The 15,566-nt window shown below is 36.6% G+C and overlaps 1 protein-coding gene across 2 annotated transcripts in view; it reads left to right on the top strand.

The window, feature by feature from the left end:
* The window catches only part of STT3B (STT3 oligosaccharyltransferase complex catalytic subunit B), a 48,282-nt gene that overhangs the window by 6,978 nt on the left and 25,738 nt on the right, over positions 1–15,566 (top strand). The window contains exons 2-3 of one of the 2 annotated variants that reach the window (XM_057424994.1): positions 13,403–13,511; positions 14,898–15,185. In XM_057424994.1, the coding sequence (XP_057280977.1) occupies positions 14,913–15,185 (273 nt within the window). In that variant the 5' untranslated portion in view covers positions 13,403–13,511; positions 14,898–14,912. Of the gene's footprint in view, positions 1–13,402; positions 13,512–14,897; positions 15,186–15,566 lie in introns of those variants that run through there. The other variant, XM_057424993.1, reaches the window with a different exon arrangement.

Here is a 15,566-nt window from a genome sequence, read left to right as displayed (position 1 = left end):
GTGTTGAACTGGTGGAAAAAGGGAAGAAGAAAAATTTTGTGCAGTAATGCTAGCAGGAAAATTCAAAATCCTATAGGTACTAATAGATTTTAAATGAGTTGGAGGCAGTCTGGGTTTAGGGAGGTGTCTTTGCTTTTCCACAACAGTCTCTTCTGTTTCAGTCTATATCCCACTTAATGTCTATCTGTGTATGTGCTGCAGAGTTTCCCCAGTTTTTGTAAAATTCCATTCTTGCAAGCCCTTTGAGGTACATTTGTACTGACATTTAGGGCTAATCCTGAGGGCTTCTTTGTACTTAGCAGAGCCATTAAGGCTGCAGCTTTCGAAGCCTGTGGAGCCTGCACCCTGTAGCAGATCATGTGCAGATGTTTTTACTATTATTAACTCCTTTAGCAAAACTAACCATCAGTCTTACCACGTCCTTGGAGAACAAAGTGAAATTAAAACAAGTATTAAGACAAGTATTGCTATAGTATTTCTGTGTTTCACGTCTTTAGTAAATGTCCGAAGGATGGACTTTATTTCCGGCCCTGTAGCTGAGCAAAGCTTTTGATCTTTACCTGAGCTGTTGCTGGGAGTCAAGCTGAGGTATTTTTAATGTGGGTAGCTGGTGGGTCTGGACTTGAGAGGTACCATGAAATTGACCCTAATGCTGTATCACACCTTACATAAGTTGAGATAGCCTGGGGAATGAATTTAAGAACAGATACAAACAAAATAGATGAGCTGCTCTCTTTCCCAATTTACTGCTTCTTTCCCAAGGTAAAAGCTCCTTTGGCATATGGAGAATTAAATATACTTCAAAAGTTCTTGCTATTAAGTGAGGCAGTATCCCTGTGCTTTAGGAAAGGAAATGGTCTATTTTAAACAAGGAATAACCGAGTGTACATTATTGCTTGGAAGAGCAGGATCAGAATTTGAAATGTTTTTCTGCTGTGGGAGACCCAAGTCCAGTATCATATGTTACCATTACATTAGATGGCTAGAGCCCATCTAATAGAAATGACAGGAGTATGTGGACTGTATTGATCATTACTTCCAGGTGTTAAAATGCTTATATAATTTTCTTGGGCAGTTGTTCTATATGGATTATGTTACTTGATTAGGTAAAGAGCATGTTGGAGTTCTGTTCAGCTGATAATCCATGAAGACAGAATTGCAAAACACTTTTTCAAAACTTTCCTCGCTTAAACAAACAAAAAAATCCTCTTGGGAAATACATTGCAACTGAGGATGCACATCTGGTTTGATTATTGATATTTGGTGGTGTTCTTAATGGGGTTGCTATTATCTTCTAGACTGTTCTACACAGTATCTTTTACATATATTTAAAAAGAGTGGCTTATTGTATGCATGGGCACCATCTATCTTGTTTGTTGAATAGTAAATGGATCTTGCAGAAGGGAAAAGTTGTGTGTAGTTATGTAATTTTAAACTTTTCTAGCACATATGGCTGGGCAGGCTACATTCTGTTGGTTCTTTGATTTATTTTTGTCAGTTTCTGTGTTCATTGTTTGCAATTGATATACTATAAATGGTAGCCAACTTCTTTAAATTCAGAGCGTTTGACTTACTTATTTTTATTTTGCTCTTCCCGGTAGATGGACATTTTAAAGAAATCTAGGTATGGAAAGTACCTGTTCAAGGATGCAGCTGACTGGGGGGAAGACCACAGGTTGAACAGCATATTTGTGTGCTATAGCCAGAAGATGTGAAAATACGGCAATACCTTTTCTTGATGCAGAAGGAAAATATAACAAAACAAGCCTACTTGTACTGAATACTTTTGTTTATGTTTATCCACAGGGTTTTTTTGGGGGGAGGAATGTTGCTTTTGGGGCAGGGGTGACGTGTGTTTGTTTTTCTGTAGTCCATTGCATATGTCGAATGTGTTTCTTCCCTATTCTAAACTTATCCCAAACAGCATTTGGAAGTTTCGTTGAATAATTTTGTAAATATTATTAGAAAAGTGTATCTTGAAAAAGATGGTTTCATCTTCATGGTCAGAGTATCTGAAGTTTATCATTTGGGTATTAAAGGCCTTTAAAATGACTAAAATTCTTTTCTCTGGCAATGGATAAAACACCTTAAAGTTGCAATTCTGCTAATTTAGAAAGTCAGCAGGACAGAATCAGAGCTTTGGCATTATTGTATTGATGTTAACAATGGAAGTAAAGGGGCATCTCTTTGGCTCACTTTACTGTAGAAATAGAGTCATGAAAGCCAATGCAGTGTTTGAATTTTCCAAGAAGCTCTGTAATGCTGTGTTTTGACTATTTTATCTTATACATGTGACTAGAATGATTTGTCTGATGTCAGACGTCTGAAATAATATTTGAAAAACTGTTGCATATGTCTCACAGTTCTTCTTACTCTGTAACAGTTCTAATCTTTCATTTGCCAAATGGAAAATGGTTTTTGATGCTGGAGAAACTACCTTAAGCTTTTGCAACAGTACCTTAATTTATGATGTCTTGGGTCAGCTAGTGATGACAGATGTAATTTTTCTCCTCTGGCTAAATATGTTCAGGAGCCAAGGAATTTGAAGTGGTTCAGTTTTCTTATCTACCACTACTTCACCAGTGCTCACTTCACCCTTCCAATTTCACTTGGGTGAAGACTAGATGATATGTATTATGTCATTGTTTGATCACTGAATTTGATTTTCTAGCTTTTAACAGGTCAACTCCAGGGTCCTTTTTTCCTTAGCTTCCATCATACCCTTGTTTCAACACAACATTCTTACCATACCTCATGCTTTCTGATAGTATGTTCCATACTGTGTGATCTTCAAGAAATAAAGAAACCCACAGGACAGCTTTAAATGTTACTCAAATGGTACTTCTACCTGAGAAGTTAAGCAATGTTATCTTATATCTCAGTATCAAATATGCTTTGCTGGAGTACCCAGGGATATCATTTGTGTGTTGGAAAACATGGAAGATGATTCCAAAGGTTCCTTCAAGGACCTCCCAAGAAGTTGCTGTGGATGATAAGATGGCGATTCAGAGTGTATTGAGTAAAGCCTCAGTGTCTATAATATGACACAGTGCTGCTAAGCTTGTCTTTAGCAATATATATAAATTGGCATTATTTGCATCTAATCAAATGCAGCAGATCTGAATTTCCCGTCACCTGTTGGGCATTTCCTGGGATAGTTTTCTGCTGTGTTAACAAGTTAAGGCAACTGACAGAAATCTTGTAAGCACATGAGTCAGGGTCTGCTGCTGAATACAAGGGAGGAAAACTATTGGCACATCCTGTACCCTGGTCTGATCTCAAGTATCCATGAGTTCTCTGATCAACAGGTCATGGGTTATCAAGAAGTGAACCTATCAATGGTTTATGCTAAAGCTCTTCTACTGTACTGTTAACTGTTTACAAGTTCTGCAGAATTAAGATTGTCATTGTTTAAATGGTTGCATGGGATGTTTGGTATCTAGAGTCAAATCCCTCTTGTAAATCAGGAAGGCTAACTTTAGTTTTGTAATTTAAATGTGTATTTGTGGAAAGGAAGTTGAGAGGGCATATGGTCTGATGGGGATTGAAGTGTGAAAGGTCCTGGAACAGGCCAATTTATTTTGTGTCTGGAGAGTGAGGAGGGAGAAGATTTAGGATTATGTGACCTAAGAACTATCCTTTGAGAACTTCTGCTGGGTCTTTCCCAACAGCTTTCATGTATCCCCTGCAATAAAACTCTTTCAACTCCACCTGAACTGCAGCTGATCCTCTTGCTTTAGTGTCTTCATTTCTGCATTCCTTTTCATGGGCAACAAGGCATTCATCTTACCTTTCCCCATTTCATGTGGCAATGGGGAAGAAGAGGAAAGCATGGTACTTCAGGTTGGTACTTGTTATTTAATAAAATGGCATTAGAAATTAAACTCACACCATTTACTGTTCATTAATATAAAACAGAAGGGCTGTAGCTACCAAAATGTGTACTAATGTAGCCAGCTGGTCAAGGAGGAGATGTGTTTGGGAAAGGACATAATCCTGGACATATGATAGATGAGGCAATGGTGGGTCTGTCTATGAGCATTTACGTAATAGTGATTGTGGTAGAAAGGCATTGGAGCTTCAAAGCATATGTGTATAATATTAAGCCTAGCTCATCTTAACAGTGTTGCCCTACCTCCACAGTTTTATTTATTTACTCTTTTTTCATTTTAAAGCTCCTCTAAGGTCTAAATTTGAACAGAACAGCAGTTTGGTTTTACTAAAATGACAGAGGAGCACAGTGAAACAGTTTGAGAGCTACAATATAGTAAGACTAAGCAATACTAGAAACTCCATAAATAATGAGAAAACAAACATGTCAATTTCATTACACATGACACATGACAGGAATTTAATATTAATTATAAATACTGTCTTAAATGCTGAGCACTGTGGTCACTGCAGTACACTTAATCTGTGGTGTTTCTGTGAGGATATCTGATAAAAGGTAAATAATGTTTTGTGCTTCCTGTGCATACTCTAAAGAAACATTGATAACCATTAAGTACCATTCTTAATAGTTTGAATTAAATGAAAATTTGTATTTATTTATTTTTAAATTTAGACTTATTTTAAGCAGTGTGAAAGATATAAATGTGGTGGATAATAGATTTAAAATTCTGCTTGCTATACTTCAGAATAAATCAGACATTGAAAGTGAATCAAAAATGCAAAACATGGACTTCAGTCTGTGTATTGTAGGGAAGGTAAAGATCATTTTCTGTTATCTACATTCCTGGTCTTTGTTCATTTTATTGGTGACATCCTGTTCCCACAGCTGTTTCCTCCAGTGTGAGAATATGCAGTTGCTTTGCAAACAGCTGGAAGTATTTCTGCCCTCAGATGGAGGTCACCATCCCTTCTGTTGGACTGGTATTAATATGTCATTTGCATATTCCTAATCTGCTTCAGAGAAAAATCAGGTGAAATAGTTCAGATCATCTTTAGAGTTGTTTGCTTTTTAGCTGCGATTCAAGGTAATTTGTCTGATTTGTGTAAGGAGGTGGATTAGGAGTGCTTCTGCAATCTCTTTAACCAGCAAAGGTCAACTGAAGGATAACTTCCACAGTTAAATATGGGCAAGAGTATAATACAGTACAAGACACTCTGTAGTTGTGAATCCTTCCTCCCACCTCTTCTGCCCTTACCTTCTCACAAGTCGGGTCTTTTTCATTTTAGCTTTATTTGATAATTGGATCTGTTTCTAGGTTTCTGCAAAGCCTAGGTGTATTGTTTAGTTTGTTCTGTAGGTAGCTATATATATATATCTATATATGTACATACCTACAGCAGAAAATTGCCTCATCCCTGCTACAAGCATGATAAATGCACTATTTATGTCTATTTATGCCAGCTTAGTGAAGGGTTAAGCAGAATTTGGGTAGGCATATTTAAGTTGGATAAAATTAGGTCTTTAACCCAGCCTCAATCACTGGGAAGAAATTGATCAGTTTAGATAGAGACTCTAGTTCTGCTCTGATGTTTTGTATTATGTGCTATGAAACAAATTTTTATTTTTTCAGCATTCATTGTAGTAAAAGGTCAGTAAGTCAATACTGCAATAGATGGAGCTGAACAGGTACGCTATGAGAGGTCCAACTTCTTGGAGTAAACAACATCTACATACAAAAAGGACAATCAAAAGAAAGCATGGTTGGAGAATTCAGGTAACTGAGAGCTAATGGCAGGAAGAAGAATAGCAGGTGCAGTAAGAGATGTACTAAAGAGCAAGGAAATATTTAAGGACTATTGAATGAAACGCTGCCTTATTTTAACTTGCCAGACTGATTTAGAACTGCTGACATGCAACACCGACACTGTAGATTCTTTTAATTCCTGTGAGCTAACAAAAACCTGACATCTGTACAGTGTTTTAATATCTCATGTCCAATTCTGGCCGGACCTACTCTTTGTTGTGTTACATGGAAGGTCAAGCAACAGGCTGTTGGTTATTAAGGGGTGAACACAAGAGTTTCTGCTAAAGCTCTTCTGTGGTGCTGCAGCCCTTAAAATGTTTTGCCAGAAATAAGATTGTCATTACCTAACTATCATATGCGATGTTGGCGACCTAGAACCTTTCTGAGGTACCTGTTTACTTTTTACCATGTCTTGCATTTTACAGGGTAGAAACATCTGCCAAGCCACCTTGCATCCAGATACCCTAAATTTCACTTAGTGGAAAGTGATTGTGAAATTGGTTCAACTGCATTTTGATGTGCTTCCACAGTTGCCACTGCATTGTATCATACGCATGACTTTATGTAATAATTTATGTCATAGTTAATACATAATAAAAAAAACCCACAATAAATAAGAAATATCCTTTATTTTACTCTATATTTCAGACTATTGCAAAAATTAGTATTTCTTTCTCGTTACATGCTAGATCTTACTATAGGATATCAGGCAGTATGTTTGAAATCATTTGAATAACAGTGCTCTTATAGTTGATTAGGTGTTGCAGGTTGCTTCATTCCATAGGAGGACCATGAAAAAAGTGGCTTGGAAGCTAGTTAGTGACAAGCTAGAAGTCACTTCTTGTAAAGCAGTCATGTTCAGCCCACTGATTTCTGGTACCATGTTTTTCACAGAAAACAGTATTTTGCTTCTTAAAGTATATTATTCAACTAATTGCCTTTTGAATTCCTTTCTGCCAACCAGATCCTCATGTACCACCAGCCTTTAACTTTGAAGATCCTGAAGTTAAGCTGCATCCATCATGTTAAAAACAAGTACAGCATGAATCTGTTTCATCTGGAAGAAGCATCCTTCTTGAACGTATTCTTGAATTTAGTACAAAGCCTTCAGAGTTGCAAGATATAAGGCTAATATGCCGCAGAGTAGCCCAGTAGCACTTGGAAGGAAACAGACGCAATACTACAGGGCCTTTTGAGTTTGTGGTAGTTAATATTGTATTGAGCAGAGAAGTGATGCCTCCCAAGATGTTGGTGTTGTCAGAAGATAAGGAACCAATATTGCCAGCAGTATTGATGCCTGTTATAGTGTAGTGCATACTGCAGTGAAGTATGTCCAGTAAAGAAGAAAATGAGCATTCAGATTTTCCCTGTAGGAATTTCAAATGATTCTGTTTCCGTTTTATCATTGACACTCCTTTGCAATTTTGACTGTCTCAAGGAAAAAAAGTCATTATCACTTACTTCTTGAGTCTAAAATGTTGATAAAAGTTATGAGTGGTGGCTTTTACTGGTGAAGTACATCTTTCTATATTAATAAAATTAACACTTTTCTTAATAATTTGCCTTGAGACATGGAATAGTTCAAAAGCAAAACAGAAAAGTGTCATGAAAAAAAACTAATAAGCCTAAAGGCCTAATAGGAATTGCCTGCAACTGTGAGCAGATACATGCCCATTTCAGTGATAATGGGAGGCATATTATGGCTTCATATGATGTTTATTGTGTGAAAAGTACAAGTTGTGGTCATGGAATGCTTTAAAAGTCTTGCAGCTCTTTAGCAAGAGATGCTCTGGGCTCTCTGAGGAAGTTAAGAGTGACTGTATGCTCCCTGTAGAATTTCGTATCATTAAGGTACTGGCAGCATGCAGTTCCTGATTTCAGCACTTGCTAAGCGTGACATCTTGTTGCATGCAGTGAAAATGCCATGCTAAGTAGTGGCAGTAGGAATGCTATAATCTTTCTTAAACACACTGGGGACATTCTGATATTCTTAATGGTGGTTCTTAATTGTTATTCTATAACCATTCTGGTATTCTTCAGGATTTCCATTGAGCATGGTTGAATGTTGGACCTGAAAAAACACGTGTCCTTCCAGTTGTGACATCCAGGGGTTTTTTGCCTTTTTTTTTTTTTCTCTCTCGTGTCTGGACTTTCTGCTGTTCTTCACCATCAGGGATTATTCTAATGGTATTGCAAGCAAGTGGAGGTTGGCTGCTCAGCCGGATTCCAGGAACAGAAACTTCTTTCTGTGATTCAGAATTTCCATCTTTTCTGAAGTTAGGTGGCTACATCGCTGCAGAGCTTCCTGCAGTTTTATGATGTCAGCATACTAACTATCTTTCATATAACAGAGGAGTCTTTGCCACATTTTTCTGAGCATGTTTGTTCAGAATTAGGAATCTGAAGTTGAAAGCAAGGTCATGACTAATTTTGAGCCTCAGGAAACTCAGAATTATAGTACTGCTGCCAAGTCTCTTATCAAATGTTAGACTTCTGGTTGACAGTGAACTTTCAGGACGTGTATCTCTTTTCTGATGGCCCTACTTAGAACAGAACCCCTAAAGATCAGTTTGCCCTCTTTAAATATAGGGCACTCTTGGGAGCTTTCAGCAAATACTTGGTATTAGGTAGAGGCATATCTCGAGATACAAAGAGTAACTTACATATCCATGTATTTTGAGATAAAATCACAAAGACTAAACTGTCAAAAATTCCATGTTTAACCCCTAAAACCCATCAGGAGTTTAGGGGAATTAGGAGAATATTAAACTCTACATTGGACAAAGCTTCTATTTTTTTTCTTTCTGGTGGACTTGACTTAATAATCTTTTTTTAAAAATGGAAATACAGTACCCCATCAGTCACATCATTAATTCAGTGCACTAGAATTTAAAAACTATATGCAAAACTCATTGTGGTAATTACTTATTTGTAGATACAAGCTTTAGAATAAGACTTCCAGGATGTTGTGCTGGTAGTAAAATATGTAGGCAAGCAGGTGTTTTAGAATTTAGTATGGAATACTGCATATACGTTTGTTTCAGTGGAAGTTGTTGAACTTTCTCATTAAATTTTCTGTAAAAGTGTTGTGCTGAATAAGTTCTTTCAGATGCAAAGAATATGTTGGATATGGAGTTAATATGCAACTATCTTTTTCAAGAATCTAGACTTGCCATCTCTAATTAGATGCTGTATGGCAGAATTGATTCTGTAATCTACATTTGCATTAAAAACTGACTCCTAGAATTGCTCAGATAGCTTGTAATGTTCACAGTTAGTTTGTATCGTGTAATTTTTCTGAGTTGACGGATGTGAAAATATTCTGCATCTGCAGCTGAAGACTTTTAGAGCAGAGAAGCCCTTATAATTGCAGGCTTTGAAAATTTTTAACCGATGCTGTTAGTAAGGAGATTATATATTCTCAGATGGTTATAAAATGCCAGCTAAAAAGTCTAGATGGTGGAGCAGTAGTAGCATGAAATTTATAGGGTTTTAGACAGTCAATGATCTGACAAGAAGCAACACTGATGTTGCACTTTGCTGTGATGGGAGGGTCAAATGGATTCTATCACTCTGTGTTATTTGCCTTAAAGTTGTTAAGATCTGGATGAAGTAACTGCATTGTTGTATATGTGCTCTTCCTGTGTGTTCTTACTTTCTAGTAGGCTTAATTTTATTTGAATGTTCATCTTAAGTAGGACTTTTGTCAAGGAAATACTAAACTTAGGAATGTCAAGCCAAAGATGTCTCCTTTATAAATATAGCAGTAATTGTTGCTGTGAAGTGCTGGAGAATTCTATAGCTCCTGGATAGAGAGAGTGATTGCTATGACTAGTGTTACCTTGTGCCATCAAAAAACAGTTCATAGAGTGGAATAAAGATTAAACCCAAGCGTGAACAGATAGTTAAGATTACGTATTAAGAGTACATAACGTATAACTGAAAACTTCACAGGCTTTATTTCTCAAGTTGCTTAGTTAAGCTTTCTGAATTGATGTCGCTACTAAAAAAAAAAATTATGGGTCTGCTCAGTTATTATGCTGTTGCTGCTTGTGCTCTATGCTGAAATTGAAATATGCTTTGAAAATGAGAACCATGTCTTTATGAACTCATCTTCAGTTGTCTACTGAACTAGCTATAATATAGGTTATCTCCAGTAGTGCCACAAAATTAATGGTGCCATGCATACAGCACTTTTGTGATCATTCAGGCATCTCCCCAGGGGTTCAAACTACAGTATCAGCCTGATTTGGTGGTTGGGACATTGAACTCTGAAATGTGCAAAGACTTTGGATTATTTGATTCCTTTAAAGCTTAGTTTGGAGGAAACAGTTCAAACTATGGACCTGACAGAAAGAATAGCAGAGCATCACTTTTCCTCCTAGAACATCAGCTAAAATAGGAAAGGTCAGTGCTTACTGGTGTTAGTCAGGTCCTTAAGAGCTCTTCTCTGATTAAATTTTATGAAGTCTATCTTTTTCACAACATGGGCTGAGAACTTGAATATTCATCTCAGTGTCTTGAAGCTAAGTTCTTAATTGAGCAAGTGCTTCACACAATCTTTTCTTTATTCTTCTCAGGTTTATCTCAAAATTACCTGCATCCAAGGGGTGAGGGAGGATAAGAGGGAATATTGGGAGATGGGTGAACAGTTCCCATACCTCAGGATAAGATGGATGTGAGAATTGAGGGTGGTAGAAAATCCTTTCCTTCACTCTGGTCCTTTCGCATAGTGCTGCATTCTATTCAGTCACTGTAACCAGTAGCATACCCCAGATCCTGTGTCTGCTAGGCCAGTCAGAAACAGGGTTGGATAAAAAAACCTTGAATACCACCTATGCTTGCTGCCACTAGAGATGGAAGAAGTGGGGGAAGAAGTGGGGAAAGCAGTGACACCCAAACCTGTAAGGCAACCCCTACCCAGCACTTGGTGTTCCTGTCTCCATTCTAATTCTTCCCTCAGTTGCAGCCCCTAAATCCCCAGGTTGTGGGTATTGGCAAAGGTGTCACTTTTTCTAATATTTCCCCGGGCTGTTTTATGCCCCTGTGAAACCTATAGATAGTTGCAGATGCTGTGACAGTACTGCCATAGAAATACCGCTGTGCTGCTCTTCAAACAGTTCAAAAAGTACCAAGATAGAAGGTTTGCGATATTCACTGTTCATTAGTGCTCTCTCCATTCTGGCCTAAAGGGAAACAGTTTTACAAGGCTCAGGCTTGTCCCTAAAGGATTAGAGTGCTATGAAGTGGGCAAGCAGTACCAGAGCATAATACTGGCATCATAGGACAGCTAGACCATACTGCTCTCTCGTGCAATGTAGCTGCCACTTTCCTGGTGCATGAAGCCGGTTTCGATATGCAGCATTGCTCATCAGCTTCTCCTTACATATACATATATTTATATTTACATTTTAACATATTTGTGTTTGTAGGTTACCTGGTGAGGTATGAAGTGAGTTGGTTTTTTTTTTGGGGGGGGGGGGTGGTTTGTTGTTTTTTTTTTTCTAAAGTCAAAGTGAGGTGCTGTAGCTAAGCTTCTAAATACTTTTTTCTTAGGTTTCTATGGTCAGAAGGTTATATTTATATCTATCTATTATCTATCTCTATTTGTATCTCTATGTATTAGGAGAGATTAAATTCTTACCTATTAAGTGGTAGAAAAAGAATGCTGCATTTCAATTTTGAGTGGGAATTCATTTGTATTAAAGACTTAATGGGGTCCTGCCAAAGCACAAGACAGTTGTTCACATCCTTCTGAAGTCACTTATGAAGCTTTATTAGTTCAAAACACAAAGAGAATGTCAATATGTATTCTTGGATATTTCATTTGTTTAACTTAATGCTCTAAAAGTAAGCATTAGTCATACTCTTTCTTGTAGCCTCTGTGAGTTTGAGTCGTGATTTAAAAAGTTGAAAGTAATCCATGTAGGTAAGAATCTTTCTTGTTTCCTTTTTAAAGTTCTAGGATAACAACTTTATTGGGTTTTCAGAGCAGTTTAGGTCTGGTCCATAGCTGGCTGTATTGTACGTGTCCTGTGCAGCATGGAACTCCTGCTTTGTCTCATACCATACTGCAGGCACTTGGCACTAAACAAATTAACACTAGACCTTGCTATATTAAGATAAGAGGCTAATTTTACAGGTACAGCGTTTCATAAATCACATTATAGTTGTCAGTTCAGAACTAGAGAATTAATTAATTTCTAGAAATTTAGTCAAATGGGAATAGCTGCAGGCTTATTGGAAACCAGTGTCACATTGCTGCTTGTTACAAAGATTGCTAGGTCAGAATGACTGATGTTTGTGTGAATTTTTCACATAAACATGGCTAATTACTTTTGAAAGTCCACAATTTTATCAGTTACTGTATCCTACGTAACTGCTTATTTAACATGTAAGAGAGTGTTTCTGAAAACACTGCACTTTTTAAAATTTACTTATTTTTAATGTCAGCTGACTGATGCTGTGATAGTTAAGTCAGTGGAAGCATACAAGTTTGCTGGCATCTGGACTTGAATTTCAATTCTTTTTGTTCTTTCACTGAGTAGATGAAGAAAACTGCTCATGACCTCTGTGTGGTTGTACTTCAGATATAACACTTGTAATGATTAAACAAGGAACTTGATGTCTCTTAGTCTTGAAATACATTAGCTTTATTCTGTTGAAATAAATTAGTGCAAAGTAAACCTGTGGTATTTTGGGAATCCTGGGTATACAGAAGTAGTTGATGTGCTTTCAAAAGCTGTGCTGGAAGTGATGCATGTTACTGATATAGTTGGATACTTTCATAAAATAGACGAAAAAACACACGATCTTCTCGGGTCTTGAATACTAACTGTATTCAGAAGTCTTTCATGGTGGTTTGTTTGTCTAATCTGTTGGCTGTTACAGTATTCCATTTAGTCATCTTCACTTCTACGTAACTAATGTATATAATCTTTAATACTTCTTTCATGATTTGCACATTCTTACCTAAATTCAAATTAGAATGTCTATTAGGAGGGTTGGGTCTGTGGATCTTGCTTCTTTCAGAAGTGGTATCTAACCAAACTTTTTTAAACTTAAACTTTCTTCACAAAACTTTACAGTATCATACCTGTAGCCTTGTTAGTTTGGCTTTTAAATGACCATGAAAGAGTTGTAGTTTGGCGTAACATACACTGCAGTTCTTGCAGCAGTCTCATACCTAATCTGAAGAATTAATGGACTTTGTAATAGTTAGGTTCTGCTATCTGAAGTTTGAGAAGTTGGAAAAACTTCATGCCATGAAAGTGGAAGATTAATGCCTTGATGGCAATCCATCCATATTTTTTAATGGTATATGGACAATGTGGAAGACTGAACTGAAGTTATGCATGGGAGGGTTTTTTTTCTACAGGGAATTTTCTGCAGCAGAGTATGTACAAACTTTGAAGATGAACACACAGATTTTGCATTGCAAAGAGTATTGTTGATTGAAAGAAGGGAATATGTAATGGCCCCTGGCTGTAGAAATGAAGAAGGTATAGTGGTTAGTGACTGAAAGCTTAGTAATTTACTTTAAAACTCTCTAGAGATGACTTTTGTACTTATATACTAAATGAGATGCTGAAGTTTTATTCTTTTTCTAGGTCTTAGAAAACAGATGATTTAAGTTATGCTTAAAACTTAGGTTCTTGACCTTTATCTCCCCCCACACACACACCCCTTTTCTCATTTCTTTCTAGGTTTAACTATAGATCAACACATCATCTTGCGTCCCATGGGTTTTATGAATTTTTAAATTGGTTTGATGAAAGAGCATGGTATCCATTGGGAAGAATAGTAGGTGGAACTGTAAGTATTGTAATAATAACCATAATAACTTAAAGATGACTTTGCACTTAGTTTTGGGAACTTCCAGTACAAATTTGACATTGATAAAGGGAAAATCTTAATAAAATATGCTTTTAATTTTTAAATTGCTTATTAACACTAATAACACAGCTACCTGTTACTTAAATGTGTGAATGTGCATTAAAACTTGTTATAGTACATACCATTTAAATGCATATAAGAAGTTTTTGTACAATTTACACAATTTTGTACAATTTGTATCTTAGAGATACTTGAGACTCTTTCTGTGTAATATATGTTTTTTCCATACTTGTCTTTTATGAGGTAAAAACCCTTAGGAAATAGAATTGAAATGTTGATTGCATGAATTATTTTGCAAGTCACATGGAGTATTATGTTTTAATAGTTTATGTAGAAAAGCAGCTCTCAAGGATATATGCAGGAGAACATTCTGTCTGTTAATTTGATTTAGTACAACTCCCTTCATAGCTTTTGAAAAAACTGAGGCAGATATATGCAGGGGAACATTCTGTCATCTGTTAATTTAATTCAGTACAACACCCTTCATAGCTTTTGAAAGAAACTAAGGCAGGTGAAGTACATACTAACTTTTCTAGTACACATTGATTTTTCTGATGTTGATAACTGTGGGAGTTATTCTGTTAAGAATATTTTTAAGTTCTCTGGTAGTCTGTGATGGGTTCAGTAGATTTAAGTCTACACTACCTTTCTTGGAGAACATCTTTATTCAGTTTTATAGGACTCTGTTATAATCCTTCATATCCAAAGATGTCTACTAATGTATTGCAAATATGTAATACTCAACTGACTGTCAGTTTTTCAGCTTGTTGATAATAAATCTTGTTGCTGCACATCATCTTTCTCCATTGATAACAAGAGGTGAAAGAGTGGCATGGTATATTTATGAGGAAAACGGATAAGGCTGGGAAATGTTGGGTTTCTTCTTGTTGTCTTAGGGTTTTGGGGGTTGTTTTTTACTTAAAGCCTTTTAGCTGGCTTGAAATTCTCCTGCAGACTTTAGCTTCTTCTTCCACACCTTAATGACAAATTCTTCTCATTATATGATAATATCCTCTCTTGCCTGACATTTATCTGTATGCTGCTTATTCATTTGCAAATTTGATTATGTGTAATTGTTAGCATTTGGATAAAATTTAAAGAACCTCTGGTATTCAGCAGTGTTGTCAAAACATGATTAAAGTACTATTAAAATAATTCCATTAGCTTTACCTGTTCACCGTTTATATCAGCTTAAGAAATGTCTGTTTCATTGCAAATCATGCACAAATAAACCTACCATGATAGTTTTCCGCAATAACCTCGTGGGCTTTGATGTTTTATTTTTGTTTTTTCTCCTCCATTTAGGTATACCCAGGACTGATGGTTACAGCTGGCCTTATACATTGGATTTTAAATATGCTTAATGTGACAGTCCATATAAGAGATGTGTGTGTGTTCTTAGCACCAGTTTTTAGCGGCCTTACAGCTATTTCTACTTTCCTGCTCACCAGAGAACTGTGGAACCAGGGAGCAGGGCTTTTAGCTGCCTGTTTTATTGCCATAGTTCCAGGTTACATATCCCGATCAGTAGCAGGATCATTTGACAATGAAGGCATAGCTATTTTTGCATTGCAGTTCACATACTATTTATGGGTAAGTAATTGCTGACTCTTTTGCTTTGAAAGGTTTTTTGGTTCCTCCTCCAACCAAATGACTGATTTTACTTAGAATCCATTGAATTATTTTCCTCCTTCTCATCCCTCTTCCCCTTAGCTCTTGATCAGGCAAGTACTGAGAAGTCACATGATCTGAACCACTCCATAATCATGCTCTTTCGTTTGCTATGTAAAAGTACGGTTCAACTGAAGTATGTGTGTCCTATAGTAGTAGTAATCATAATAATGATGATAAGTATAAATTTAAAGCAAACAGAACGGTTGCTTCCGTTTTTCAGTTTGGCAGTATTAACATCGCATGAGCATCAAACTTCACCTCCTTATTTAGCTGGTGAAAAGTTGTAGACTCTGAATATGA

The sequence above is a fragment of the Pezoporus wallicus genome, unplaced genomic scaffold, assembly GCF_028554395.1.
Source record: "Pezoporus wallicus isolate ANWC-B61680 ecotype Strahan unplaced genomic scaffold, APGP_CSIRO_Pwel_v1 contig_3181, whole genome shotgun sequence".
In the NCBI taxonomy this organism is placed as follows: domain Eukaryota; kingdom Metazoa; phylum Chordata; class Aves; order Psittaciformes; family Psittacidae; genus Pezoporus; species Pezoporus wallicus.
This window is presented reverse-complemented; position numbering and strand designations above follow the sequence as displayed.